General features: G+C 39.2%; 1 protein-coding gene across 2 annotated transcripts; it reads left to right on the top strand.

Annotated features, from left to right (window-relative positions):
- On the top strand, nucleotides 1-25,151 carry LOC144693771 (cholinesterase-like). 2 transcript variants are annotated; one of them, XM_078563788.1, is made up of 5 exons: nucleotides 1-154; nucleotides 1,210-1,346; nucleotides 16,714-18,257; nucleotides 19,020-19,186; nucleotides 23,275-25,151. In XM_078563788.1, exons 3-5 carry the CDS (start codon nucleotides 16,732-16,734, stop codon nucleotides 23,397-23,399), a joined length of 1,818 nt encoding a protein of 605 aa, XP_078419914.1. In that variant the 5' UTR covers nucleotides 1-154; nucleotides 1,210-1,346; nucleotides 16,714-16,731; the 3' UTR covers nucleotides 23,400-25,151. The 2 variants fall into 2 exon arrangements, with proteins under 2 accessions (XP_078419914.1, XP_078419915.1); XM_078563789.1 differs by lacking the exons at nucleotides 1-154; nucleotides 1,210-1,346 and adding an exon at nucleotides 6,400-6,522.
- Nucleotides 25,152-27,353: the final 2,202 nt, after the last annotated feature.

The following is a 27,353-nucleotide window of genomic DNA, read 5'->3' as shown; positions in this document are numbered from 1 at the left end:
GTGAGGAGAGGGTGGAGAGTCTGTGTGTGCGCGCGGGCGAGGAGGCGGGTGCTCGTGGGGCCGGTGCGCATGTTTCGGCGGGGCCGCGAAGGAGCTGACGGCGGGTCCTCTCCTCACTTGACCGGGACCGAGCAGAGGGGAGCGGGGCTGTCAGGTAAGTTAGCGACTGTAACCCGGCGCGGGCGCGGGGGAGCGGTGCAGAGAGAGAGAGAGACTCGGTTCCTGTTTATTATTATTGCCGCTGCTTTCGCTGTCACTTTGACCAATTGTAAGGACGGTGCGCAGAAAAGTTTTTTTTAAACGGTTGAAAATGTCAGATCGCCCTTCCAGCGGCTGCTGATGGAGAGCCGGTGGGGAAGCTGCAGGCGGACGGAAGAGGGAGACTTATTGCCTATAACTGTCACCATAAAGCGCACCCGGGAAAGTTAAACACAAGCTTTACTGTGGGATCGTACTGTGCCTCACCGGGGTGGGGGAGGAGTGTGTTGCCCAGCAACCCTGCCTTTCATTGGGAACCAAAAGTGACGGGTGGACTTGGACCATTTACGCTCACGGTTCAATGCTGCACAAGAGTTCAGCCTCCAACCCAAAGTTACTGTATTGTTGATTTCACCAGCAGCGGAGCGAAATCTAAAGTGATAACAAGTACTGTGAGCTCAGTTTATTTACTGTACTGTGTTTGGAACAAACCTTCGTGTCTCGTTTGCGGAAACTGATGTGCAATGAAGCGCACAAATATGTGTATTTACACAAAATACGTGGCTAGATTTTCAAGCAAAAGTGAAACCAGTGTGGTGAAACACAAGATGAATGATAGAAACATTAACGGGCGATGCTGGACAACTTTGTACAATATTGCCAAATGTAATGAACGGATCTGTTTTTGGCAGCAAATTGAAAGTTAATGCTGATCAGCATTTCCTCTTTCCACATTTACATTCCCCATCAAAACATTACTTAAGTGATTTTCTAATAAAAAGGTTTGGAATGAAATTTATAAAGCTTGCAAACATTTATAATTAGTTTTGCCACTGCAATAATCCAAATAAATTACACCGCATTGATTTTTATGTTGGTATGAATCTTGGAGGTGCTGTTGTGGCGCAGTGGATAGTGTCCATACCTCTGAGCTAGAATTGATGGTCACGGCAGGTGCGTTCTTAATGAGGCCAAACAGGTTGAGTATTAACCTGCAAATCCTTCCTACAGGTCTGTGACAGGCAATAAAAGCGGGAGCGTCTCCTCGTCAGCCGTGCTTGATGTGGAGTGGTGCCCCTCAAGCTATATATAGCCTCTGCCTTCAGGTTGGCAACCTGTTCCTGGAAAAATGAATTAGGGAAAGAGACGTAAGTGTTTGCTTCATCTGCCTCATGCGATACTAGACGTGGGAAGCTGAAAAAGATCTTGTATGCTAAAGGAAATTATAACTTAAATAGATTATAGTATAATATTAAGATGAGTGATTTTCATTCAGTAAAACATTAATTCTCATCTTTAGAAGGTAAAAAACAAATAAATTGCAGTATCCTTGTCAACTTTGTGAGCTGCTAGTCTGCAGAAATCGTAATGAGGTGCATACACAAATGGTTGAATTGTTATGTTAAATAAAATCTGAGATGCTGACAGGCTCACTGCAAGTCATTAGGTCTTCCTGAAGGAGTTACCTTTTTGTCCTTTCTTATATTAGTCTAACTTTCCATTGTGCTAAATTTGATAGCTTCCACCAAATTAATGGGTCTGTAATTGGCCTCAGTATCCTGATGTAGTTGGAAAAAGCGGCCAGAGTTCCTGCTCTTAATTACATATGACGCGTTTTGCTGGCAATGGTGCATGAGAACCTCAATTCTCTGTGAAGTAACCTGCCATCCAATAGCCACCCAACACACAATGTCTATGCTCCCACATAAAGAATGGTTACTTGAGTGAGGTATTGGAGGGTGATCACTGTGGTGCCTAATATGATTAACGGTGACATAACTGAACAGTTTGTGTTATGTATGGTTTGTTCGCGAGCAGTGTTCTATATATTGGAAAGTGGTGTGACAGTATTGGATAGTTCAAAAGGGTGATTGCAATAATCTATAAATGTGTTTGTTTTGTAAAGTCTAGAATCTTGTTGGTAATTGATATAGTATAGAATGATTGACTCATAGAATGTTACTAAACAAGTCTTTCAGTCTAACAAGTCTGCTCCAGTACCTTTCCCGCTTGTTATCCAGGGGTACTGCTACATTTTGCTACCAGTGTATATTGAATTCTGTCAGGCGACTTGACCATTGGCTTCTGTGGAAGATTAATTTTAAATTGTAATGTGGGACAAATATGTAAAGCAAATTTCCAAATCTCAAGTATATTTATGTTTGATTGATGGCAAAATAAAAAATGCACCAAAAATGCTGGCACATTGTGTTTTAAATTTAAAGATCAGCACAGACATAAGGTGGTAATTACAGCACTATGCAAAAAAAAAGTTTCTATTCCTCTCTATCCTGAATCTCTTACTCGTATGTTTGATCTTATTTCGCTGCCCTCTTGTTCTGGAATCGTTAACCACTCGAAACATTCTGTTACTATGGATCCAATCCCTGACATTTTAAAAACACCCATCAAATTATCTTATTGTTAGAATCCAGAAAGCCAGGCTATGAATGTTAGAGCCAATATTTAGACAATTTCATGAGAATTTATTAACAGTGTCATGAAATCATTGACCTTCCTGTCGCTGGGTGCTATATTAGCAGTCTGTGGAGACTGTAACATTTAAGGTACAGGATGTTCCAGTGCTTGTTACATTGGTTCCTGCCTAGTAACAAGGCTGGGACCCTCTGGGATTGTTTTGATAGGTCCCCAGATCAATTCAAGGGTCAGTGAGCAACCCTTCTTGAGGCAGTCTGCTAGCCAACAAATGTCACAAAGTAAGAAAGGACAGAAACAGGTCCCTGTTAAAGAAAGAGCGGTGGGGAGCAGACTTTAAGTAAAGAGGACCTTTGGGCAAAGATACCCCTTTGGAGCAGTGGTGTTCTGCTTGGCATGGCCATAGATCTGAATGTGTGCTTGGAAGTTAGTGTTTGAGTGTACTTGGGAATCCAGGGAGAAGGAATCTCGGAAGGCAAGATCAAAACCCTGTGAGGTGGACCATTGTTAAAGCCGTCTGAGTGGGAGCGACCTTTGGAGAGACCTTCGAAAGTGAAGTTGGGAGTCCCTCGTGACAGAGTTTCACTTGGTGTTTACTGATGTCTGGGTGGGTTCTTGGGAAATCCATGGACTCTGTCCTAGTAGCACCTGTCATTTACTCTGTAGTGTGCTGTGTTCAACCATAGTTCATCTGTTAATTCACATGTACCTCATACTTACCCTGAATGTTAGACTATAAGATACGTTTGTAAATTGTTTTATCATTCTGAGCTTGTACAGTAAAGTTTATTTTTGGTTTTTTTTCAAAACCCTTGTTTTGTGGCTTTATTCCAGAAGCAGATGCCTTGAATCTCAACCCCTAACTACTTTAAACAAAATGTTATTGATCACTAACTGGATATCCCCCCATGCCCGGGGCCTGGCCAAGGATGTAACAAGAGACAACTGTGTACCTCCTAACCCAATAGCCACAGTTTCAGTCAGTTCCTTTTTTATAGGAACACAAGTGAATCCCCAGTTATTGTCCACTACCTGTACACACCTGCACCCGTAGCCAAGCTGTCCCAGTACAGCCACAACACTGGCATCTACCTAGCATTGTGGAAAATTGCCCAGGTATGTTCTGTCCACAAAAAGGACAAATCCAACCCAGCCAACTACTACCCCGTGAGTCTATTCTTGATCACCAGCAAAGTGATGGAATGTGTCAAGGTGCCATCAACAGTTCTATCAATCAACACTTACTCAGCAAAACATGCTCACTGATACTCAGTTTGGATTCCGCCAGGGCCACTCAACTCCTGAGCTCATTACAGCATTGGTCCAAGTTTAGACAAAAGAGCTGAACTCGAGATGTGGTGAGAGTGACTGCCCTTGATATCAAGGTAGCATGTGACTGAGTGTGGCATGAAGGAGCCCTAGTAAAAGTGGAGTCAATGGGAGTTTGGGGGGTGGGGGAGGGTGAGGGGGGAAACTCTCCATTCATTGGAGTCAAACCTAGCACAAAGGCAGATGGTAGTAGTTGTTCGAGGTCAGTCATCTCAGTTCCATGTCCTCGCTGCAAGAGTTCCTCAGAGTAGTGTCCTAGACCCAATCATCATTAGTTGTTTTATCAATGGCCTTCTCTCCTTCATAAGGTCAGGATTGGGGATGTTCGCAAATCGTGACTCCTTAGAAATTTAAGCAGTCCGATTCCATATGCAGCAAGACCTAGACAACATTCGGGCTTGGGCAGATAAGTGGCAAGCAACATTTGTGCCACACAAGTACCAAACAATGACCATCTCCAACAAAAGAGAATCTAAATATATGCCCTTGTCATTTAATGACGTTGCCATCACTGTATCCCCCATTATCAGCATCTTGGGGGTTAACATTGACCAGGAACTTAACAGGAGCAGCCATATAAATACTGTCGTTGCAGGAGCACGAGAGGCTGGGAATTCAGTGGTGAGTAACTTGCCACCTGGCGCCCCAAAGCCTGTCCAACATCTTTAAGGCACAAGTCAGAAGTGTGGCGAAATATTCTCCACTTGCCTGGATAAGTGCAGCTCCAACAACACTCAAGGAGCTTGACCACATCCAGGACAAAGCAGCCCGCTTAATCGGCACCCCATTCACCACCTTAGACATTCATTCCCTCTACCACCGATACACAGTGGCAGCAGTATGTACCATCTACGAGGTGCACTGTAGCAACTCACCAAAGCTCCTTCATAGCACCTTTCAAATCTGTGATATAGTTCCAAGTCAGAATGGTGTTTGGCTTCGAGGGGTACTTGCAGGTAGTGATGCAGTTACTGCCCTTGTCCTTCTTGGTGGTGGGGGTCATGGGTTTGGAAGATTCTGTGATTCACATTAGTTTCAATCATTTCTTGACTTTTCTTGGGAACATGCAATGAACAAGTCCAAATGGCAGTATTTCTTGCCCATTCTCTAGAGCATAAGTTAAACCTAATCCTTGAAACAATGGGAAAAACAAGGATGCAGTAAGAAAATAACTGCTGCTATCTAGAATTGTAAAATACTTACCGCTTAGCACTGACAAAATCACTCTTACATAGTATAGATTTGATTGCATTAATGAGCTTAGTTAATAGGCGTTATCTCTTTACTTATGAAGATAATAAAGCAATGTGAGATGTGACTACTGTTCTTAGGTTGGCTTTAATTTATAAATGTACAAACCAGCAACCAGTAGTTTAGAGAACACCTCTTCAATAGAAAGGTGTTATGACATAAATTTAATAACACTTTCAAATCAAGCACAGCAAAATCAGGATTTTGAAAGGAAAACTTTATAATATGGATTACAGTTGCATTCACACTGTAGTGAAATCCACTTGCACATAAGTATGACTTGAAAAACACTCTCATCACATGATTTCAAATTGCTTGCTATTGCATCCATTTTCTGCTCTGTTTATATGTTGCAGTGATGCTGTACTAATGATGTAAGTTAGGGAGCTCAATAGTGCTATAATTGTGTACTGGCATGATAATCTTATTGTGTTTACCCAGATTGAGATGCAAATGCCTTCCATCTCTCTGAAATTAAGAAAACAAAACATGCATTCACAACTTAATTTTTTTCCTCACATAACAGTTATCAGTTTCTTTGCAATAGGTGAAGTGGGATTGAGGATTCTAACGTTTATATGCAGTACCTTTTACAGGTTCCAGGGATGAGGAACATCAGTTATGAAGATAGATTGGAGAGGTTGGGACTATTCTCCTTCGAGAGGTGAAGGCTAAGAGGAGATTTGATAGAGGGGCTCAAAATCATGAGGGGGCCGGATAGAGTAGATAGGGAGAAGCTGTTCCCGCTCATGTAAGGAGGGCACAGATTTAAAGTGATTTGCAAAAGAGGTAAATGTGATGTGAGAAAAAAAATTTTCACACAGTGGTTCGAGTCTGGAATGCACTGTCTGGAAGTGTGGTGGAGGCAGGTTCAATCGAGGCATTCAAGAGGGCATTAGATGATTATTTGTATAGAAACAATGTGCGAGGGTACAGGGAAAAGGCAGGAGAATGGCACTAAGTCATAATGCTCATTTAGAAAGTCAGTGCAGACATGATGGGTTGAATGGCCTCCTGCGCTGTAACAATTCTGTGATTTACAGCACTCGATAAATGTTTGTTCTTCAGCTCATTGCATCTGGATCCTTCCCAGCAAAACTAGAAATCAATTGAAGTGCAAAAAGTTTTGGAAGCCCCCTTTATCTTTTTGAGTAAAATTCATTCAAGTCCTGTTTCTTCTTAAAGTTCACCATAAGAATGATGTTGAAAAACATGGGGTCAGCCCAACACTACTATGCAGTATAACACCTCTTCTTCCCAGCGTGCCTTTTAAAAGTTGAGTAGCTTTATAATGAAGCCCATACCATTGTAAGTATGCAACAATAAAATCAAATTTTTAAAAATGCATTTTCTCAGAGCTAAATTCAACTAATCTTAAAACTGAGCTAGAATACTAAGTATAAGAGCCTAAGTGTGTTCTTTCTTATATATTTCATATTATTGTCTCCCATATTTACTTCAATATTTGTAATGAATATAGTGCTATAGCTGCTTATTTACTATATTCCAAAATAGAAAATTAATCTTGTTTATAATACATTGGAACCACCTTATATGAAACCCTTCTATTCTGATGTTCTGATGGAGAAAAAGATGAATTGTAGCGTGTGATGCAACTGGCAATGAAATTACTACCTGATGATGGAGAAAAAGGCAAAGTAACACATAAATGACCTACAACGTTAATCTGTTTAACAGCCGTCTGTGGCGCACAATTTGTTTTCAGATGCCAGAACAGCATGAGACCATCATTAGTGTAATATCTGTTGGCTCCAAGCTTCAAATGACTTTTAGGGCCTGTATTTCACAAGATGTTTGGACACCACAGCTTCCAAAATGCATAATGCTTGCCATTTTTTCACTTTTTCACTTGGCTATTCCAGTTTTGCCATTAAAACAGGTTCAGGCTTATAATCTTTTGAAGTGTGGAGTCTGTAATGCCCGGATCTCCTTTAGATTAATGTAAAACATAACTCATTTTTTGAATCCATTTTAAGACTGCAACAACTTCAGACTGAGTAGACTTTATTGTAACTAAACATTGTGATTTTTTCTATCAGTAGGCAATGCTTAACTCCTAATTGAGGGTGGGGTAGAGTAACAAAGACCTTAACACAATTCCACTATATCATGCAAGCATTCTGGTTACAATATAGGAGTCTTTCCTTGGTACTAAAATGTTGGATAAAATATAATTTTATTAAATATACAGTTCTGATATATCCCATGTAATTACATTGCAAATCACTGTTTTGACCTAATATAAAGATAACATTTTTTTTTTGTTTACACTTAGGAGTTCTTGTAAGCCTTTTATAATTCTGTCAAATATAAGGAGGAATTTTAACTAGTTAAAATTAATACACTTAAGCCTGATTATCCTTATGTACTTGATTCTGTTTACCACGAAGTACTTAAGGCAGCGGGGACATTGTTTGTGAGGCACTGTCTCATATATTCAGTAACTCATGCTCTTGTGCTTCCAGTTTTAAGAATTGAGAATTGGAAGAATTATACCCTGAGAATTAAAAGTCTGCCAGTTGTAGAAAAGCTACTGTGAGTGATTAACTTGATTAACTTAATTGAGTTTTTTGAGGCAATCAGCCAGAATAGTCTTTAGAATGATGGATGATTTTTTTTTTATCTAAAAGTTTGATTTCCAAAATGCCTTTAGGTTGGGTCAGGAAGATTAGAAAAGATCAAATGAGATGAGATTATTAGACAGATGGGTAATAGGTTGACCTCTCGTAGACAGAGTTACAAATATGAGAATGGGTCTGAATAGGCCTAGTCACGAGTAAAGCTTCATATGGCTCTACATTGGGATCATTCATCATTTTTGTTAATGATTTGGCTAAGCACATTAAAGGAATCATCAATAAATTCATAGGTGGCACAGAATTAATAAATCTTAAGCCGATTTACATATATTGAAGAATTGGGCCTGTAAGTAGCAGATGCCCTTCAAGTGGGGAAGTATGATGTAATGAATTTAGGGTTGGGAAACATTTTAGTATGTTTATACCCTGCAGGGGTATGTGTTAAAGATAAAGAAAGAGACCAATGAGTAGTAGTGGATAAGGCCATTTAAGTACACAAGCATTGTTAGATGGCTGCAGAGACGGGGCATAGCACATTACGTTGTATTGCTTGGATCATTTAGGTATAAACTAAAAAAAAAGGAATACTTATGCCGTATAAGATTTGGAATGTCTGCCCTTGGAATTTGTGCCTGTATGGTTTCTGCACATGGTGAAGAATGTTGAGCGTCTGGAGAAGGTGCAGAAGGGGTTGTCCAGAACGATACCAGAAATACTAGAATGAGCCTTAGGGCTCTTAGTTATCAGGATAAACCAAGAGAGTCCTAATATTAACAGGGCAGGTTCAGTGAAGCGCAGTAGCATGAGGAAAACTGGCAGTGTCAAACACAAGAAGACCAAATGATTTTAACAGCTGGATCTCATATAAATAATTGTACAGATACCTACTTGACAGCCAGCCAGATTGACAGTCTTCCTGATGAGCGGGAGCACAAACAAATTGCAGGAGATGACAGCAGGCAACCTGTGGGGTGGGGGACAGAGGAGAGAGGGGTGAAGTGTTATGTCTTCTGCTTACCATAAGTTAGAAATAATCACACTTGTTTAGGTTTGCAATCATTTCTACATGTCCTATCTGGCTTGCTGTAGTCATGTGACTATGCCATGAGGCGGTCTGTCTGGAGGTTGCTGTCTTTAGATCAGTTCAATAAATACCTACAATAAGAAAGCACTGAGAAGCTCTGCTGTCTTTAAACACGAAACAATACTTTAGACTCAATAGAGTTTCATTGAGTGCTATTTCTTTCAGCTTTCTGTGGTTGGTGGACTGAGACATTGTTTCTCAGCACTTGACTGCAGTGCAACAGTGAATGTTGCACCCTGAGATATGTATATTCATATAACAATTAGTTCCTAACTCTTTACGAATAACATAACAATGTAACATCCCGCTTTCTTTTAAAAATATATAATAGTTCTATATCAAATTAACTGTTCCAATCATTAACTTTTTTTCTAAACTAAAGAAGATTTACAATCGACTTTTATGGCTTAAAAGCAAAATACTGCGGATGCTGGAAATCTGAAACAAAAACAGAAAATGCTGGAAAAACTCAGCAGGTCTAACAGCATCTGTGGAGAGAGAATCAGAGTTAATGTTTCGAGTCCATATGACCCTTCTTCAGAGCTAAAAAAGGCTTTTATAGCTTGTTTTCTTTTCTCAGAAAAACAATATTGGTGGTATTGCTTTGGCAGTAGGATGTTGTGCCTCCATCTTGTAGATTTGGCATTCATCACTTTCAGCGGTGAGTCAGCACACTGTACAGGCGATGTTGTGGCTGGTGCTCCTGGTATTTCAGGAGTCTTACTTGATGTTGCTAATGTTGTCACATGCTGGTGACATTGTTGGTGTTGCACCACTTGTTAGTGTTGCGGTTGATGTTATCTGACCAGTTAGTGATGTTGCTAGTGTTGTTGATGGTTGTTTCTGCTTTTCCAGCTCAGGTGTAGGTCAAATATGGACTCTACTCCTTGCATTTGCTTACCAGCTTCTACCTCAATGATGTATGACCTGGGAGTCTTAGCTTCACCAACAACATTTGCTGGGTTCCAAGTTTTCATGATTGGACCCTGTACATGTACAGTTTGTTCTTTCAACAACTCAGACAGGGATTTAGCATAAAAACAAAATACTGCAGATGCTGGAGATCTGAAGTAATAAGTGCTGGAAAAACTCAACGGTTCTGGCAGCATCTGTGGAGAGAGAAACAGAGTCAATGTTTCGCTTCCATTATGACTCCACGTCGAAATGTTAACTCTGTTTCTCTCTCCACAGATGCTGCCAGACCTGCTAAGTTATCCCAGGGACTTAGTATGCTTGTTGAAGTGCTGGCATCCTTCTACCTGTGCATCAGTGAATTGCTGTCTTTCTTTCTCCTGGTCATTGGAGGAAGTATCTTGCTTGGCAAGGTTGTCTTGTACAAACAAATGAATTAGGAGCAGGAGTAGGCTACTCGGCTTCTCGATCCTGCTCCGCCGTTCAATAAAATTATGGCTGACCTGAATGTAACCTCAACCCCACATTCATGCCTATCCCAAATAACCCTTAACCCCCTTGTTAATCAAGAATCTATCTAGCTCTGCCTTAAAGATATTCAAAGACTCTGATTCCACCACCTTTTGAGGAAGAGAGTTCCAAAGACACTTAACCCTCTGAGAGAAAAAAATTCCCCTCATCTCTGTCTTAAATGAGCAACCCCTTATTTTTAAACAGTGACCCCGAGCTCCTAGATTCTCCCACTAGAGGAAACATCCTCTCCACATCCATCCCGTCAAGACCACACAGGATTTTAAAGGTTTCAATTAAGTCACCTCTTACTCTTCTAAATTCCAGTGGCTACAAGCCTAACCTGCCCAGCCTTTCCTCATAAAACACCTACCCATTTCTGGTATTCGCCTAGTAAATCTTCTCTGAACTTCTTCTAATGCATTTACATCTTTCTTTAAATAAGGAGACCAGTACTGTACACAGTACTCCAGATGTGGTCTCACCAATGCCCTGTACAACTGAAGCATAACCTCCTTACTTTTGTAATCAATTCCCCTCAAATAAATGATAACAGTCTATTAGCTTTCCTAATTACCTGCTGTACCTGCATACTAACCTTTTATGATTCATGCACTAGGATACCCAAATCCCTCTGAATCTCAGAGCTCTGCAATGTCTCACCATTTAGATAATAAGCTTTTTTATTCTCCCTGACAAAATGAATGATTTCACACTAAGATAAAAGCAAAACCCTGCGGATGCTGGAAACCTGAAACAAAAACCGAAAATGCTGGAAAAACTCAGCAGGTCTAACAGCATCTGTGGAAAGAAAGAAAAACAGAACTCTTTTTTTCTCTCCATTGATGCTGTTAGACCTGCTGAGTTTTTCCAAACAGCATCAATGGAGAGAAAAAAAGAGTTCTGTTTTTTTTTCTTTCCACAGATGCTGTTAGACCTGCTGAGTTTTTCCAGCATTTTTTTTGTCTGTTTGTGTTGAATGATTTCACATTTGCCCACATTATACTCCATTTGCCAAATCTTTTCCCACTCACTTAACCTATTTATGTCACTTTGAGAAGAGGATGTAAGGAGGCTATAATTTACTTTCCTACCTATCTTCGTGTCGTCAGCAAATTTAGCAACCATTCCTTCAGTCTGTCCATCCGAGTCATTTATATATTCTTATATATACTTACTTACACTTTCTTCCATTCAACAGCTCTGCAGGCAGTCATGTCAGCCTTGAGAGGTGTAGATTGGAGTGACAATAAGGCAAGGTTTGGGTCCTCCTTTGTCTCTCAGCATTTTGTGAGGATTCTCTTGACTACCTGGATGTGTCTTTCTATTTATCCGTGGCCCCTTGGGTAACAATCCCTTGCTCAGCGAACAGAACTCATACTATTGGGATGATTGTGGTAGCTCTCAAATCTTTCACCTTTCAGGTAAAAGGGAATTTTGTGGTATAGCCACCAACTATGAGATTCCATTTGTATATGTGTGTGAATAAATCTGCTCTCTCAGTATGCCATGGTCTGTGTGATACTTCAGTAGATATCATCTCCTCTTTCTGCTGTATATTTCTATACTTGTAGCATACGTTGCATGTAGACACCATTCTTTCAATATCTTTGTAGAAGTCTATCCAGCACACAGTTTAGCTGGCTCTGAGCTTATATTTTTCCATTTCTGTGTGGCCTTCATCTATCTTCTGGATAAGTTCCGCCTGTGTCTTTTTGAGTATTGTTATTCTGGATCCAGCTGGCAAAACACCACCTTCTAGTGAAATGTCATCCCTGATAGACTAGTACTGTCGTACTGCAGGCCTGTGCTTGCTGTACCTTATCAGGCCATCCCTGGATCACTTGCCAAGAGAGCATCTGTAACTCTTCATCTTGGCTGGTATGATCTCTAATTTGACTCAGTTTTGGTGGTGTTACGTCCACTAGGTGATGGATCTTTATACCTAGATCTTTTATGATGTGTTTCTCCTGTGGCAACAACCAGAATAGAATATCTGCTAGAATAATTTCTTTTCTTGGCTTGTATTTCAGAGTGAAACTCTGAAGCCTCAAGAGCAACCTCTCCATCTTGCTGGTGCTTTACACATTTTTTTTTTGTGGATCTGCTCCAATTGATGATGATCATTCTTCACTATGAACTTTCTTCCATTGAGATATGTATGGAATTTCTTACATCCGTGCATGGCTGCCAAAAGATCTCTTTCCATGTTGACATATCTGGTCTCAGCTGATGCTAGAGCTTTGGATATGAATGCTATTGCTTTTCCCTCTTGTACTAGGGCTACACCCAAACCTTTTGTAGAAGCATCTATTTGCAGAGCAACAGTTTTTTTTCTGTTGTAGTATGACAAACTTTTCTCCTTTCATACTACTACTTTGAGTTTGCTGAAACTCCTTTCACATGACTTTGACCACTGGTACTCAACATCTTTCATTTCATGGAGCTCTCTTCCCAGCTTTCCTTTTAGTTCTATTGGTTCTTTACATGGGGCATGAATCACTGGCTTCATCACTGGGTCAATAGTGATGATACTCAAAATCTTCAAAACAGCCAACCCTCAGTACATTTGTGCCAGATATTTCTTGCTTTTCAATGTGTGTACTTGAGTACTTCCTTCAATCTTCAGTATCACCTCCTTCATCTGATGGTTTACTGAGATAAGTTGCAGCTCTTCACAACTGTTCAATCTTAGGATAGCAAGGCCATCTAGTTCAGTGACATGGAACATACAGTTGACATCTTTCCCTTTGTGCATCCTTCTGATTTGGATTGTTCCTGGTTGTTGAATTTCAGTTGTCCCATAAGCCGCCAGGATGATGTTGTTCACTTTCAGAGCATCTATCCTGGGGTAACCATTTTCTTTCAAGATTTCAGGAAAGATCTTCTGCAGGGTGATGTTACTTTCTACTCTGGTATCTATCTTCAGCTTCAGATTTTTGGTTGTGGGCTTATTTATCATCCTCCTCCTGATCTGAATGATTGTATGAATTTCTTTTCTCTGTGAACTGTCACATCCAGTCATTTCATGAAGTTGTATAGTTCCTATGTTTATTGTGTTCTCAAATTCATTGTCATCTTCCAAGATATGGATGTTTTGGTTCTTTTTACTTCTCATTCATCCTGTTGCTCTGTCTCCGATACCTTGTTTACCACCACCTTTCTTTGTTCTGCATATCTTGTCTCAGTGATTGGGCATTCCACAAGGCCTGCAGTTTGATCGAGATGCAGAACATTTCCTTCTGTCTGTGAACTCACATGGTTGTCCAGAGCTCTTGCACATCTTTCTCCCTGTCTGATGTGCATTCATTTGTTGCTGTTTAACTGTTGTGTCTTCATCTGTCTGCACATAGTTTCATGTACTCTGGCAATGTCTACATCTTGCAAAATTGTGAGCTTGTCCTTTCCGATAAATTCTTTTTGTACTTCTGAGTGTGCAGAGCCCCAGATGAGCTAATCTAGCAGTTTTCATCTGTTGCCTTGAATTTATATTTTCTGGTTGCATTTTTCAATCGCGTTATGAAATTGTCAACAGGCTGACACGATTCCTGTCTCAGATGTTGAAATTCATATCGGTAGTTTTGGCTGGAGCTGTGTGCTAAACTTTTAAAAATTTTGCTGGGATTCTGCTGTCAGCTTCGCTCAGCTCCCAGCTAGTAAACAAAGTTAACCCTTTCTCTGCTGCCTACAAAAGGATGTAGCTGAACGTTTCCTTTACCCTGGTGCCTTTTTAGAAAACTACTGAATGCTTCACTGTACTTTCGTTTAAAGTTCTCAATGTCTATTCGACATCATCAGCCTCCCAGTTCATCATGGGCGAGAATTGTGTCTTTATTGCAACGGCAACCATTTCGTTTTCCCATAATTCACTCAGTTTTCCTCTCCCTAGCTCTCTGGCACTAATTCAGCATTAAATTTGTTTAAAATGTCTGGGTTTTTACTCATAGACAACCACTGCCACCATGTTACATCTTCTAGTTCCCATAAGTTCAAGGTTCAAGAAGGCAGCTCACCACCACCTTCTCAAAGACAACTAGGGATGGGAAATAAATGCTGGCCTAGCCAGTGAAGCCCACATCCCTTGAATGAATTTTAAAAAAAAACTTTAGACTTATAATGCTGTAGTTTCATTGAGCGTATTTCTTTCAGCTCTCCATGTGGCTGGTGAACTGACATACCAATACATCGTTACTTGACACATGACTACAATATGACAGTGAATGTGGCACTCCAGGATATATATTCACATAACATTTAGTTCCTATCCCTTTATGAATAATATAACAATATATGTGGAAGGAATGAGAATGAGAGCATCAGGGCTGAGTGGGGCTGAAGGCTTCCCTGTGAAGCCTGAGATTTGTAAAAGCAGGCGACCTCCAGCACTTACCTTGGCAAGTCAGCACCTCCCACCTCAGATTTGCTGTCGGGAATTCCACAGATTAGGCCTTCCCTTCACTTACTGATAAATATAAATTGCAGTGATTATGATGTCAGCCAGTATAACATTTGATGTTAATAGACCTCCTGCCCTTTAAAGCTATTTGATGAGATGATTTCTTTTTTGTTAAATTTTAAATGGGTGGAAAGGGTTTGGGTTGCTCGATACTGACAGCTTAATCCCGACAATTTGCCTCCTATTTGTGTGGGGGCTGGGAGGTATATAAAATAGAAACCCACGAGTTAGGTCTATTTCGAGAAACACAAGCTTTGTGGAAATATGATTGAGCTTTTTAAAATGCTCACAATATTGGATAGGTTGTCAGAGATGGAAGGGGATGATTTATTGTACAAAGTTCTTAGGTGAACAGTTAGTCTTTTTGTACAGAATCATTGCCCTCTGGAACAGACTACCTAAACATACAGTTCTACTATTTGACCAGGGCTTGTTCAAGCCATAGAGAATCCCATAAATGATTGAATCATGTATTTTAGCAGGACTCTGAATCATTTCTAGAGTTTTCAGAAGAAGCTGGCCAAACACAGACTTCCAAGTTGTATGTTTTATATATTAACACCTTGTTATAATGAAGATATTCAATGTTTGCTGTGATGCTTTTCCTTTTCCAAATTGAAAGGAGATGCCATGGACATCTTTAATGGATGTAAATAAACTTGCCAGTGGGAACTGGGATTCTTCCAGCTAGGCTCTAGATAATCTTACAAATGAGTGCCTTAATGAGAAGGATGCCCTAGTAAGGAAAGAAAAAAATATCAAAAAAGTTACCAGTTCTGTTCACTTGTATGGCTCCATGCTTCTACCTGGTTAATCTTCAGCAGTATCATACACACACTTGGCGATCTTTAGTTTGTGCTAATCTATGGCTAAACTCTTGGGAATTTGATAAATGAAGCATTCCCCATGGACAGGGAAAGTGCACAGGGAAAATCTACATGTGAAGATTTCTAAGTACTGGTAGCTTGATTTGGAGATTTTCAAGTCTTTTGATGTGTTGTCTGACAACGGCTAACCAAATAAATTGTTTTCTCGAAAATTGTATACACATACTTTGCAAAGGGGTACAATTTAGTGGCATCTACTGTTAATATAATCCAAACCGGTTGATGAAGTTCAAACCAAGCCATAGAGCGTTTCTTTGTTGAGGTGGTTTATTGACTTTGTTCAGTTTCATACCTCTCCTCCCACACACCTAGTGTCCCAGCTATTGCCTATTTTATGTGCTCAAAGTACTTAGTTCAGCAAAGCCCCTTCACCTGTGTATCCTAACAATATAACTAACATACCATTAACATTATTGTTAGGTTACGTATATATGTCACAGTGACAGATTCTGTATATTTGATATAAATCTTGCAATATTGGAGGACAGGGTAAACTTTACTGATAATTGAATCTGTTCATTTCATAATGCCAAGACAAATGGAACATCTCTGTGGTTGGCATCCCACATCTAAACACTGTAAGTTTCTTGAGATGTACAACAATACCAGCTTTTACAGGAGAATGCATGTTATTGGGCCTTCTCAAAACAATTAGCGATGGGCCGTCAATGCAGTCTGGCTAGCATCCCAATGAAAAAATTTAAAAGTTATGTACTTTGTATCGATATATTAAGTTAGCAGAAATTTTACTTATTTGCATAATCATGCTCTCATTTGCATTTTTTGATGCTCACACCATTGTATTGATGGTATTGATATTCTGTATATATTTCATCAAAACCACCAAAGTCCTTTGTACAAATGATCAGATTTGTCGCCAAATTGATCTGTTACATGCTGCAGAGTAGGCTGCTCTGGACCTAAGATTTACACATGGCAAATTATGAATGAATATAGTTATTTTATATGTATATTCAAAGCAACAAAATTTATATTTTGGATGCTTTTTAACAATAAGATGAATGTGATCTTGTCATTTTCACTTTTTAGACCTGCATACAATCAATCATGAGACTCAAAAGGCAACCAAGCTTTTTAACATGCCACATAATACTGCTGTGGCTTCTTCTGACTCTGCAACCTCTCAGCAGTATTCCAAGTGAAGAAGAGCTGGTGATCACAACTAGTCAAGGAAAAGTAAAAGGAACTCCATTAGACGTCCTTTCGGGTTCAGTCACTGCTTTCCTGGGTATACCATATGCAGAACCACCCATTGCTGAACTTCGATTTAAGAAACCAGAACCCCGAAGACCCTGGTCTGGGCTGTGGAATGCAAACAAATATCCAAACACATGTTATCAATATATCAACAACTCTTACTCTGGTTTCTCTTGGGAGGAAATGTGGAATCCTAACACAAAACTTAGTGAGGATTGTCTGTATGTTAACGTGTGGGTTCCATCGCCAAGACCAAATAGAGCAGATGTTATGGTATGGATTTTTGGTGGGGGCTTTGCTTCAGGTACCTCTTCCCTAGCAGTTTATGATGGAAGATATCTATCTTACGTTGAAAATATAATTGTAGTTTCTATGAATTACAGGTTAGGTGCTTTCGGTTTCCTAGCTTTGCCTGGTAGCCACGATGTTCCTGGGAATATGGGATTATTTGACCAACGTTTAGCACTTAAGTGGGTTCAGGATAATATAGTAGCATTTGGAGGGAATCCCAGAAGTGTGACCTTGTTTGGAGAGAGTGCTGGAGCAGTTTCAGCCCATCTGCATATTCTTTCACCTAAAAGCCATCCTCTGTTTACAAGAGCCATAATGCAAAGTGGTTCTTCCAATGCTCCCTGGACTGTTTTACAAGCTGCTGAGGCAAAACATAGGACTATGATTTTGGCCAAACGCCTTGAATGTCCTTACAGTAATGATACAGAGCTAGTGAATTGTCTTCGTGATAAACATCCCCAAGAAATAGTTGACAAAAGTCTAGGAATCTTAACCAAAAGTCTTTTGTCTGGATGTGTTTATTTACCTGTAGTTGATGGGGATTTTCTCACTGACCACCCTGAAGAATTAATTAAAATGGGGAGCTTTAAACAAATCCAAATTTTAGCAGGTGTGAACAAACATGAGGGGAGCTACTTTTTGCTGTATGGGGCTCCTGGCTTCAAGAAAGATACAGAAAGTCTCATTACTCGTGAAGAATTCCTTCAGGGTGTAAGGATGTCTTTTCCTGAAGCTGGTGATATTGGACTAGACGCTATTGTTTTCCAATATACAGATTGGACAGATGAGAACAATGCAACGAAGAATCGTGATGCTTTGGTTGATGTGGCTGGAGACTGCAATTTTATATGTCCACTGATGGATTTTGCTAATAGTTTTGCTGAATATGGAAATACTGCTTATGTTTATTTGTTTGACCATCATGCATCTAATGCAGATTGGCCTGGGTGGATGGGAGTTATGCATGGCTATGAGATTGAATTTGTGTTTGGAATTCCTCTTGGCCAATGGCTCAATTACACTATGGCAGAGCAAACACTCAGCAGAAACATGATGCACTACTGGGCAAATTTTGCAAAAACTGGGTAAGTCATCAGTTTGCACAAGCTATATGCACATTTCTTCATAAGTAAATACAATGTTGCTTCTATTGATACATTTTTCCTCTTAACTTATGCATTGAGCTTGTACTTTAGTGATTATTTCAATACTAATTCGTAACACAGAACACAATCGTAGAGCTGGGTGGGACTGCAATCGCCTTGATCCATTCTTATCTTAACATCAACAGAGAATCATTGTCAATAACTCCTCTTCCCATTCCTGCGCCCTCACCTCTGGTCTCCCACAAGGATCTGTTTCTCTCCTCTGTGCTGCCTCTCGGTGACACCATCCAAAAGCACACCAATTTCCACATGTGCACTTTTTTCCCATTGGCAATCCTAGTCAAGGCCTGTGATGAAATTCATTTTGTAGTGATAATACCATTCTTTCTGTCATGATGTAGTGGATATATGTATGTGACACTTCAGAACACAGAATTAAAGATTGATATTGTTGCATCATACATGTAACCAGATCAATCCTTTGTGCACATAAGTAGATCATATACAGATGGGCTGTACTCACAAATAAACTCACTGACAACCTTAGAAGGATTAAAGCATTTGACACTTATGTTTCTTGAAATATCAGCACAAACACAATCCAACATTTTACTAATGTTTTGGCAATTATGAGTTCCAGTTAAATTATGGTTGTTTTGCAATATATTCTTCATGTTGTGTTATTGTTTTTTTTTGTAACGGATGGATTTAATTTTTTTTTTTCCTATTCTTATTCCAAAGTAACCCAAATGAACCCAAAATGCAAGGAATGAAGTGGCCTGAATACACACAATTAGAACGAAAGTATATAACTTTAAACACTGATACACCAAGAATTTATATGAAGCACCGTGCTCAGCAGTGTGCCTTCTGGAATCAGTTTCTTCCCAAACTTCTTCAGAGGACAGGTATGAAAAACGTATTCCAAAACACAATTTGATATTTTTTAAATTATTTTTTCATGGGATGTTGCCGCCTTGAACCATTGCAACCGCAAGTCCATCTAGTGTAAGTACACCTACAGCACTGCTAGGGAGGGAGTTCCAGGACTTTGACCCAGTGACAGTGAAGGAATGACAATATAATTCCAAGTCAGGATGGTGTGTAATTTGGACAGGAATTTGCAGGTGGTGGTGTTGCTATGCGTCTGCTGCCTTTGTCCTCCTAGATAGCAGAGTTTGTGGGTTTGGAAGGTGGCGTTAAGGGAGCCTTGGCGAGTTGCTGCAGGGTGTGTTGTCTATGGTACACACTACTGCAACTGTGCATCGGTGGTGGAGGGACTGAATGTTCAAGGTGATGATGCATGGAGTGCCAATCACCATTTTTATATACAAAATTTTTTCTTGGTGTTTGCGTACAGTATAAGCACATACTTATTCTATGTTTTCCCATCAGTTCGGTATCACAGAACACAATGAATATATATGTCTATTAAGTTTACTCCATAGAAACATATTTAGAGATTTAATATAAGGGTTTTAAACAAGATTGAGAGATAAATGCAACAAAAACTAATAAAGCTTGGAATATTGTCCCTAATAAGAATAGATGTTTAATTCATAATTATTATTACGTCCTTGGCCAGTCTCCGGGACATGGGGGGATATCCGACTGGGGACCAATAATGTTTTGCTTAAAGTAGATAAAGGTTGATGTTCAAGATATCTGCTTTTGGAATAAAGCCCCAAGAATCTATGGGTTTTGAAAAAAACAATCATAAACTTTACTGTACAAGTATAGAAAGATAAAACAATTTACAATATGTATCTTTTACTTACCCTGCATGTTAGAGTATGAGGTACATGTGAATTAACAAACGAACACACCACACTACAGAGTAAATGACAGATGCAACCAAGACAGCGTCCATGGATTTCCCAAGAACCTGCCCAGACATCAGTAAACACCAAGTAAAACAGTCTCATTGAAATTCTGTCACGAAGGATTCCCAACTTCACTTTCGAAGACCTCTCCTTGGAATTCTCTCCAAAAGCCGCTCCCACTCGAATGGCTTTAGCAATGGCCCACCTCAGCGTTTCAATCTCACTTTCCGAGATTCTTTCTCCCTAGATTTCCAAGTACGCTCAAACACTAGCTTACAAACACACTTTCAGATCTATGGGCATGCCAAGCAGAACGCCACTGCTCCAAAGGGGTATCTTTGCCCAATGGCCCTCTTTACTTAAAGTCTGCTCCCTGCAGTTCTTTCTTTAACTTAACTCAACTGGGGCCTGTTCTTGTCCCTTCTTTTTTTGTGATACTTGTTGGCTAGCAGACTGCCTCAAACTGACTGCCTCAAACTGACTGCCTCAAGAAGAGTTGTTCACTGACCCTTGAAATGATCTAAGGATCTATCAAACACTTGCAGAGGGTCCCAGCCTTGTTACTAGGCAGGAATCAATGTATCAGGCATTGTACCTTAAATGTTACAATCTTCACAGACTGCCAATTTAACACTCTGGGACACACTGATCAGTGGATTTAGTGGCATTATTCTGCATGAAATTGAACGTATTGTACAAACATGAACAAAGACAAACAACAACAGAAAATGCTAGAAAAACTCAGCAGGTCTAGCAGCATCTGTGGGGAGAGAAACAGAGTTACATCTGTTGTCAGCATCTGTTTCTCTCTCCACAGATGCTGCTAGACCTGAGTTTTTCCAGCATTTTCTGTTGTTTCAGAATTCCAGTGTCAGCAGCATTTTGCTTTTATGATAGAAGACAAACTAGTTTAGTTCAATTAATAAGCATTTCATAATATTGCTCTATTTTGCTATTTTCATGAATCAAGGACTAATTACTTTAGAAATCAACACATCACATTTAACATTGAGAGTGCAATTAGTTTCACGTTTTTTGTTAAATGAATGCCAACTAATTGGGAACTATCTAAATTATTTCTACTGTCATAAAACTGGGAAAACCTCATTTTTAAAAATCTAGCTGTGGATTTTGAAAAGTGTAGGAACGGGGACTTCTTCATTTTTATTCCTTCGTGTGTGGGCCTCAATTTCTGCTGAGGTCAACCAAGATGCCTATCTTCCCATTTTTAGAATGAGTAATTCCCTTTCACTGCCTGGCCACCACATCTAGTACCACAGCAACAGGATTTAAAGGCTGGCAAAAAGTTGAGGATTCCTCTTGTTGGCAGGAGTCCAACTGTGAGCCTGCAGTGCACATAGGATGAACCATAACCCACTTTCCAAGGTCAGGATTCCAGTGGTATCAGAGCATGGGTGCCTGAGTCCTGCAACTGGATTATCCCAGCCCATGCCTCACCACCTCAGTTCAGTTAAATCAGTTATATCCCAAAACAATGTGCTTGTCAACTTGCTTGACTCCTACTGCATTTATATTTAATATAGTATCCATTTCTCTGTTTCAATTACCTCACCAAATCAATCAGGTTTCTTTTCAGGTGCCAATTTAATATGATGTCCCCACTAGTTCACTCTGCTGAACAGGAAATTTATCATACTTTTTGGGTTCTCAGCAAACAAGTCTAAGTCAAGTGCTGTATTACTTCAGCTGACAGCACAATCACCGTATTCGAGTTAGTGCTTCAAATTCTGACACAGGAATTTAGAGCATAAACTAGATTAGTCCTCTAGTAGAGTTGTGTAGGAAATCATCTGAGTTGTCCTGTTGGTGGGATGTTAAACTGGATCCCATCTACCTAGCCCTCAGGAGGATGTCAAAGATCCCATGGTACTATTTAAAAGATACTGGAAAAAAGCAGCGTAGTATCTTTCCCTCAAGCAGCACAATCAAAAAACTAATTAACTGATCAATACAATGATTGTTTTTTGTAAGATCTTGCTGTAAGTAAAATGGCTTCTGTATTTACCTGAATAACAGTCACTACACTTCCAAGTAGTTAATTGCCTATAAAGTGCTTTGAAACATTCTGAGATATAAGTTGTGTGTGTGCATACAAATTATTGTTTAACATTAAGCTGATTGCCCACTAAAATTTGCAGATAAATGGATAACTGTTACCATAATTGAACCCGTGCACAATGAAATTGATATTTGCAAAAGATTTTAGCAAAAACATTAAGAGATTTGAACAAAACATTTTTATATCCTCCACTTGCATGCAGGATCAGTAAATATGCTGGGAGGATCAGCACAAGATGCTGATCATTGCTGATAATTACAACACACTGCAACTGATCCCAGTATGCAAGTGGAGGATAAAGAAAGTTATTTGCTTAATATTCCTTCTGTTTCAATTAGAATAATTATTGTTCAAAATTCACACATCCTAAACATTTTGTATAGAAAAATTCAACTAGAACTCAACTTAACCTGACCAAGCATATCACCCCAACAATAAGTTGACCATTTTTAGCCATTTTTTTTGATAGTTAATGTTTGAGGTTCAAGTTTCTGTATTTGTTTTGGTGTATCATTCATTCGTTAATAGTTACCCCTGCTACAGCTCGGTTTAGCTCTGTATTTTTGGCTGTTTTGAAGTAAAGTATGAGCTTATGATAAGTAGTGAAGCAAATAAAGCTAATATTTGTTCTGCTTTGTTTTTGTCTTCCATTTTTAGAATAGTAATGGGAAATGTGCCAGGAATCTTGTGCACTACTTGGTGTGCATTAAAATCAGCTTCAAGCTAGAGATATTTATGCAAGTCATTTGACACAACCAAAAAAGGATAAATTCCATATTGCACTGACATATTTCTTTGCTATTATGTTCAGAAATGAAATTAGCACACACAGCTTTATGCCTACGTGATGACATCAGTGGAAATGCAGTGGACATAAAAATTAGCACAGTGCAGCTTGTGGTAATAAACCTGCTTTAATTAAAATGTGTTGTGCTGCTAAAACTTGAGTTTTATAAATTTTGTTCCGTGTTGTAAATGTTTTAAAAATTGGTTATAAATCTCTATTCAAGAATAGCTCTGTATATTAAACTAAGTTCCTTACTGTGAACTGCCACGTAAAAGGACTAATTATGAATTGCAATTTTTTTTTCAGAGCACATGGATGAAACAGAACAACAGTGGAAGCAGGAATTCTATCGATGGAGCTCTTACATGTTAGACTGGAAAAGTAAATTCAATGCTTATAACAGCAAAAAAGATAATTGTACGAGTACTTAGGCAATATGGTTTACCTCTGCAAAGTCACTTGTACAGTTTAAATGGCATACATACTATGTGACAAATAGAAAAGGCTCTATTTGGCCTAAATGTTTGCTATCTCTTCAGTGGTAAAATAGCCTTAAAATATTAACTCCCAAGTGCAAAAACATGTTATACAGTATCTGTATGGCAACTAATATTCCACACTTATAAGATGCATCATATGCAGGTGCCCAGCTATTACTTCCAAGACCACTGCAAAGACTTTGTTATATTTTGTCCAATACTTTGTTTTTTCTCTACCTCACTATTTTCTCAATCCATCTCTCCTCCTCATGCTTTGCTTTCCTTTTCCTCTAGTAATTTTGTCCTCCTGCTTTTATCCTGTTTCCTGTTTCCATTTCACTTAGAATGTACTAACTTCTCAGCTTGAATCTTCCACCTCATTTCTGTAACTCCAGTTGATGTAGAGCACAATGCTGTATACTGTTTCACCTGAATCTGACCTGCCTTTTTATCCCTATACTTCCACAAAATAATCTAAAACAGGTAGAGCAATCAATAAAATATAAAATTATAATTTACTGTCAAAATAACAGTGAGACTAATAGCATTTGCTGTGATATGTACAAATAGTACAGCAACTTTAGACAATGGAGAATGCACAGTTAAATGTGAATAGCTCACCATTGCAAAATATCGATTGGGGTGTAATTGCTGTACTTACATGAGGTATACAAACTAAACTCGCTACAGAAAATTAGAGTTGGTCTGAAGTGACTCAAGGAGCCTCTTTTGGAACCAGTACATTTCATTAACTCTGTATTAGCTGTCAAACATTCTTTTAGCATTCTGCTAGTTGTTAATTACTGTCAATGAACTTCTCTGATGAAAATTACTATTATAAGTGTGGAGTCTCATTCCTTCAGATTTTAACAACCATTGGATCTTTTAAAAATGTGAAATTTAAAGTGATTTATTTTACTCTTCCTTTCTATCTCCCTTTCTCGCTGTCCAATCTTTTTTTTCCTCACTTTATTTCATTTTCTGATTTGATGTTGAATTCACCCATTCTATTTTATACTTCTTACTCAGTCTTTGAGCTGTTAATTTCTCAAATTTCCCATCCAATTGGTTAAGGAGATGCATAGTTGCTAGCTTTGCTCACGCTCAAGTCACTCTCCAGGACTTGTTGGTTACAGAAGAAGCATTGATGAGATGGTTCAACAGGTTGATAATCAGCCTACTAATTGTTCCAACACTTCCTTACTACTCACCAAAAGAAAAAAACATGTGTTAAAATGCAAAGCAAGCAAACAAATTCTGGTCCAAGATGTCTTGAATCTCTCATGGTGCCTTCATCACCTTGTATTTTAGCAACTTCTTTCACAAAATATCGTTGAAATGCCTAACTAATGGTAAACACAGTTGGATTCAATATAGCAAATTAATACCGCTTTATGTTTGGAAGGACTTACCTTCCATATATTAACTAATGGAGTCTGAAAGTTATGGAAATATAAACCCCCATATGCAAGACTGCAAGTCTATTTTGTAGTCTTATGCATTGTGGTAGTTTATATTTCCACAGTTTACTAATTTGAAATTGCTTTGCAATTTATTTCTTGGTGAAGGACTGCTTCCACCATTATATTTTGCATTTATTATATGCTCAGCTGTTGTGCTGCACTTGTTATCAACAGATATATGAAATTCAGGAAGGGGTCTTGTATTTTAAGAAAGAGAATATTAAATCTCCATTAATTGTAAGTTTCTCCATGAGATGCTGTTCATGTCACAGATTTCATCAAATTTGAGAATGATGATACATTTATGGCAGGCTTTTCAAAAGATTAAGTTGCTTTTGCATGAGCAAATTTGAGCACAGACCTCCATATCAACAAAATATCCTGTTAACTCTGTGAGAGTAACATCAGGCAGAGGCTTAGAATTAGAATAACTGGTAAAGGACATTTTTTGAAATTTGCTATTCGAGGTAAAAGATCAAACTCTGTTCTGCCAGCTGCAGGAATATGGTACATCATTTCTTGAAATACTATTCACTCTATGCCTTCCCATCTTAATAGTAGAGGAAAGCATTTCAGCCAAACAGGTCATGCATTGGTATTCCAGTACCTCACATGTACAAATTCACCAACAAATTTGTTGCATGGAACCATTCACATTTAACTTGCTTCTTAAACCTCATGTGTTTGTGTGAAATAAAAAGAAAATGCTGGAAATACTCAGCAGGTCTGGCAGCATCAGTGGAGAGAGAAACAGACTTAACGTTTTGGGTTGAAGACTTTTCTTCAGAACCTGGAAATGTTGGGCAAAATTTAGTCGCCCCGGCTCAGGGCAGAACTTCTGCTCACAGTAGGAACGTGCTGGAGGTGCAGAGGCAGGCAGGAAGTCACCAGGCCTGCTATCAGCTGATGGGGTTGGAGGCCTGAGTGCCATTTTTAAGCAGCATCTGGACATGCACTCAGTGCATACAAGCCGACAGCATCTGTTTTGCAGAGTCTGCTACAGAACTCCAGGATCATCACCTTGACCTCCAGATTCAGCCTTCCTCTCAAACACAGAATCCTCAGGATTAGAGTTGAGATCATAATCTTAGTGAGTCAGATCACAGGTATGCTGGAACAGCTGATGAAGGCTGTGACAGTCGAGGGACCTGACAGTCAGAGTACCCTTGGAGGCCAATAGCACACGGATTCAGGACAGTTTCTTAGAACAATATGTTTTGGGACCAACCAGGGAGAAGGCTATTTTAAACCTGGTAATGTGTAATGAGACAGGATTAGTTAATGACCTCATAGTAAAGGACCTTCTAGGCAAGATTATAACATGATAGAATTTCACATTTAGTTTGAGGGTGAAAAACCTATGTCTGAAGCTAGTGTCTTAAACCTAAATAAAGGCAATTGCAAGAAGACAGTTTTGACTAAAGTGGAATGGGTGAATAGGTTAATAGGTAAGACAGTAGAGAAACAGTGGCAGACATTTAAGGAGATATTTCACAACTATCAACAAACATATATGCCATTGAGAAAGAAAGACTCTACATGGAGGACGCACCATCTGTGGCTAACTAAGGAAGTTAAGGATGGTATCAAATTGAAAGAAAAGAAATACTGTAAAGATTGGTGGCAGATCAGAAGCATGAGAAAATTTTAGAAACCAGTAAAGGATGACTAAAAAAAGAACAATAGAGGGAGAAATTAGGGTATGAGAGTAAACTAGCAAGAAATACAAGAACAGACAGTAAAAGCTTCTACAAGTATGTAAAAAGGAAAAGAGCAGCTAAAGTAAACGTTGGTCTCTTAGAGGATGAGGCTGGGGAATTAAAAGAAAACAAGGAAATCACAGAGGCTTTGAGCAATTAATTTGCATCTGTTTTCACAGCAGAAGATCTAAAAAGCATCCCAAGAATAAGAATCAAGAGACAAAAACAAGGAACTTAAAACACTCACTTTCACTGGAGGAAAAATACTGGGAAAACTACTGGGACTAAAAGCTCATGACCCTGCATCCTAAGGTCTTAAAAGAAGTGGCTGCTGAGATAGTGGATGCATTGGTTGTAATCATCCAAAATTCCCTGGACTCTTGATTGGAGGCATTCAATAAAGTGCCATATTAAAGATTACTATACAAAATAAGAGCTCATAGTGTTAAGGGTGATATATTAACATGGATAGAGGACTGGCTAACAAAACTGTTGAGATAAATGGGTAATTTTCAACTTTGCAAACTGTAACTAGTGGAGATCCACTGAGATCAGTGCTGGGGCCTCAACGATTTACAATCTATATCAGTGACTTGAATGAAGGTGATGATATAAAGATAGTAGGAAAGCAAGTTGTTAGGAGGACAAAAAGAAGCTGCTAACAGATATAGATAGGTTAAGCAAGTGAGCAAACATTTGGCAGGTGGAGGATAATGCGGGGAAAGCGAGGTTATCCACTTTGA

The sequence above is a fragment of the Cetorhinus maximus genome, chromosome 19, assembly GCF_964194155.1.
Source record: "Cetorhinus maximus chromosome 19, sCetMax3.hap1.1, whole genome shotgun sequence".
NCBI classification, from domain to species: Eukaryota; Metazoa; Chordata; class Chondrichthyes; order Lamniformes; family Cetorhinidae; genus Cetorhinus; species Cetorhinus maximus.
Note: the sequence above shows the minus strand (reverse complement) of the source record. Positions and strands in the feature narration are given on the sequence as shown.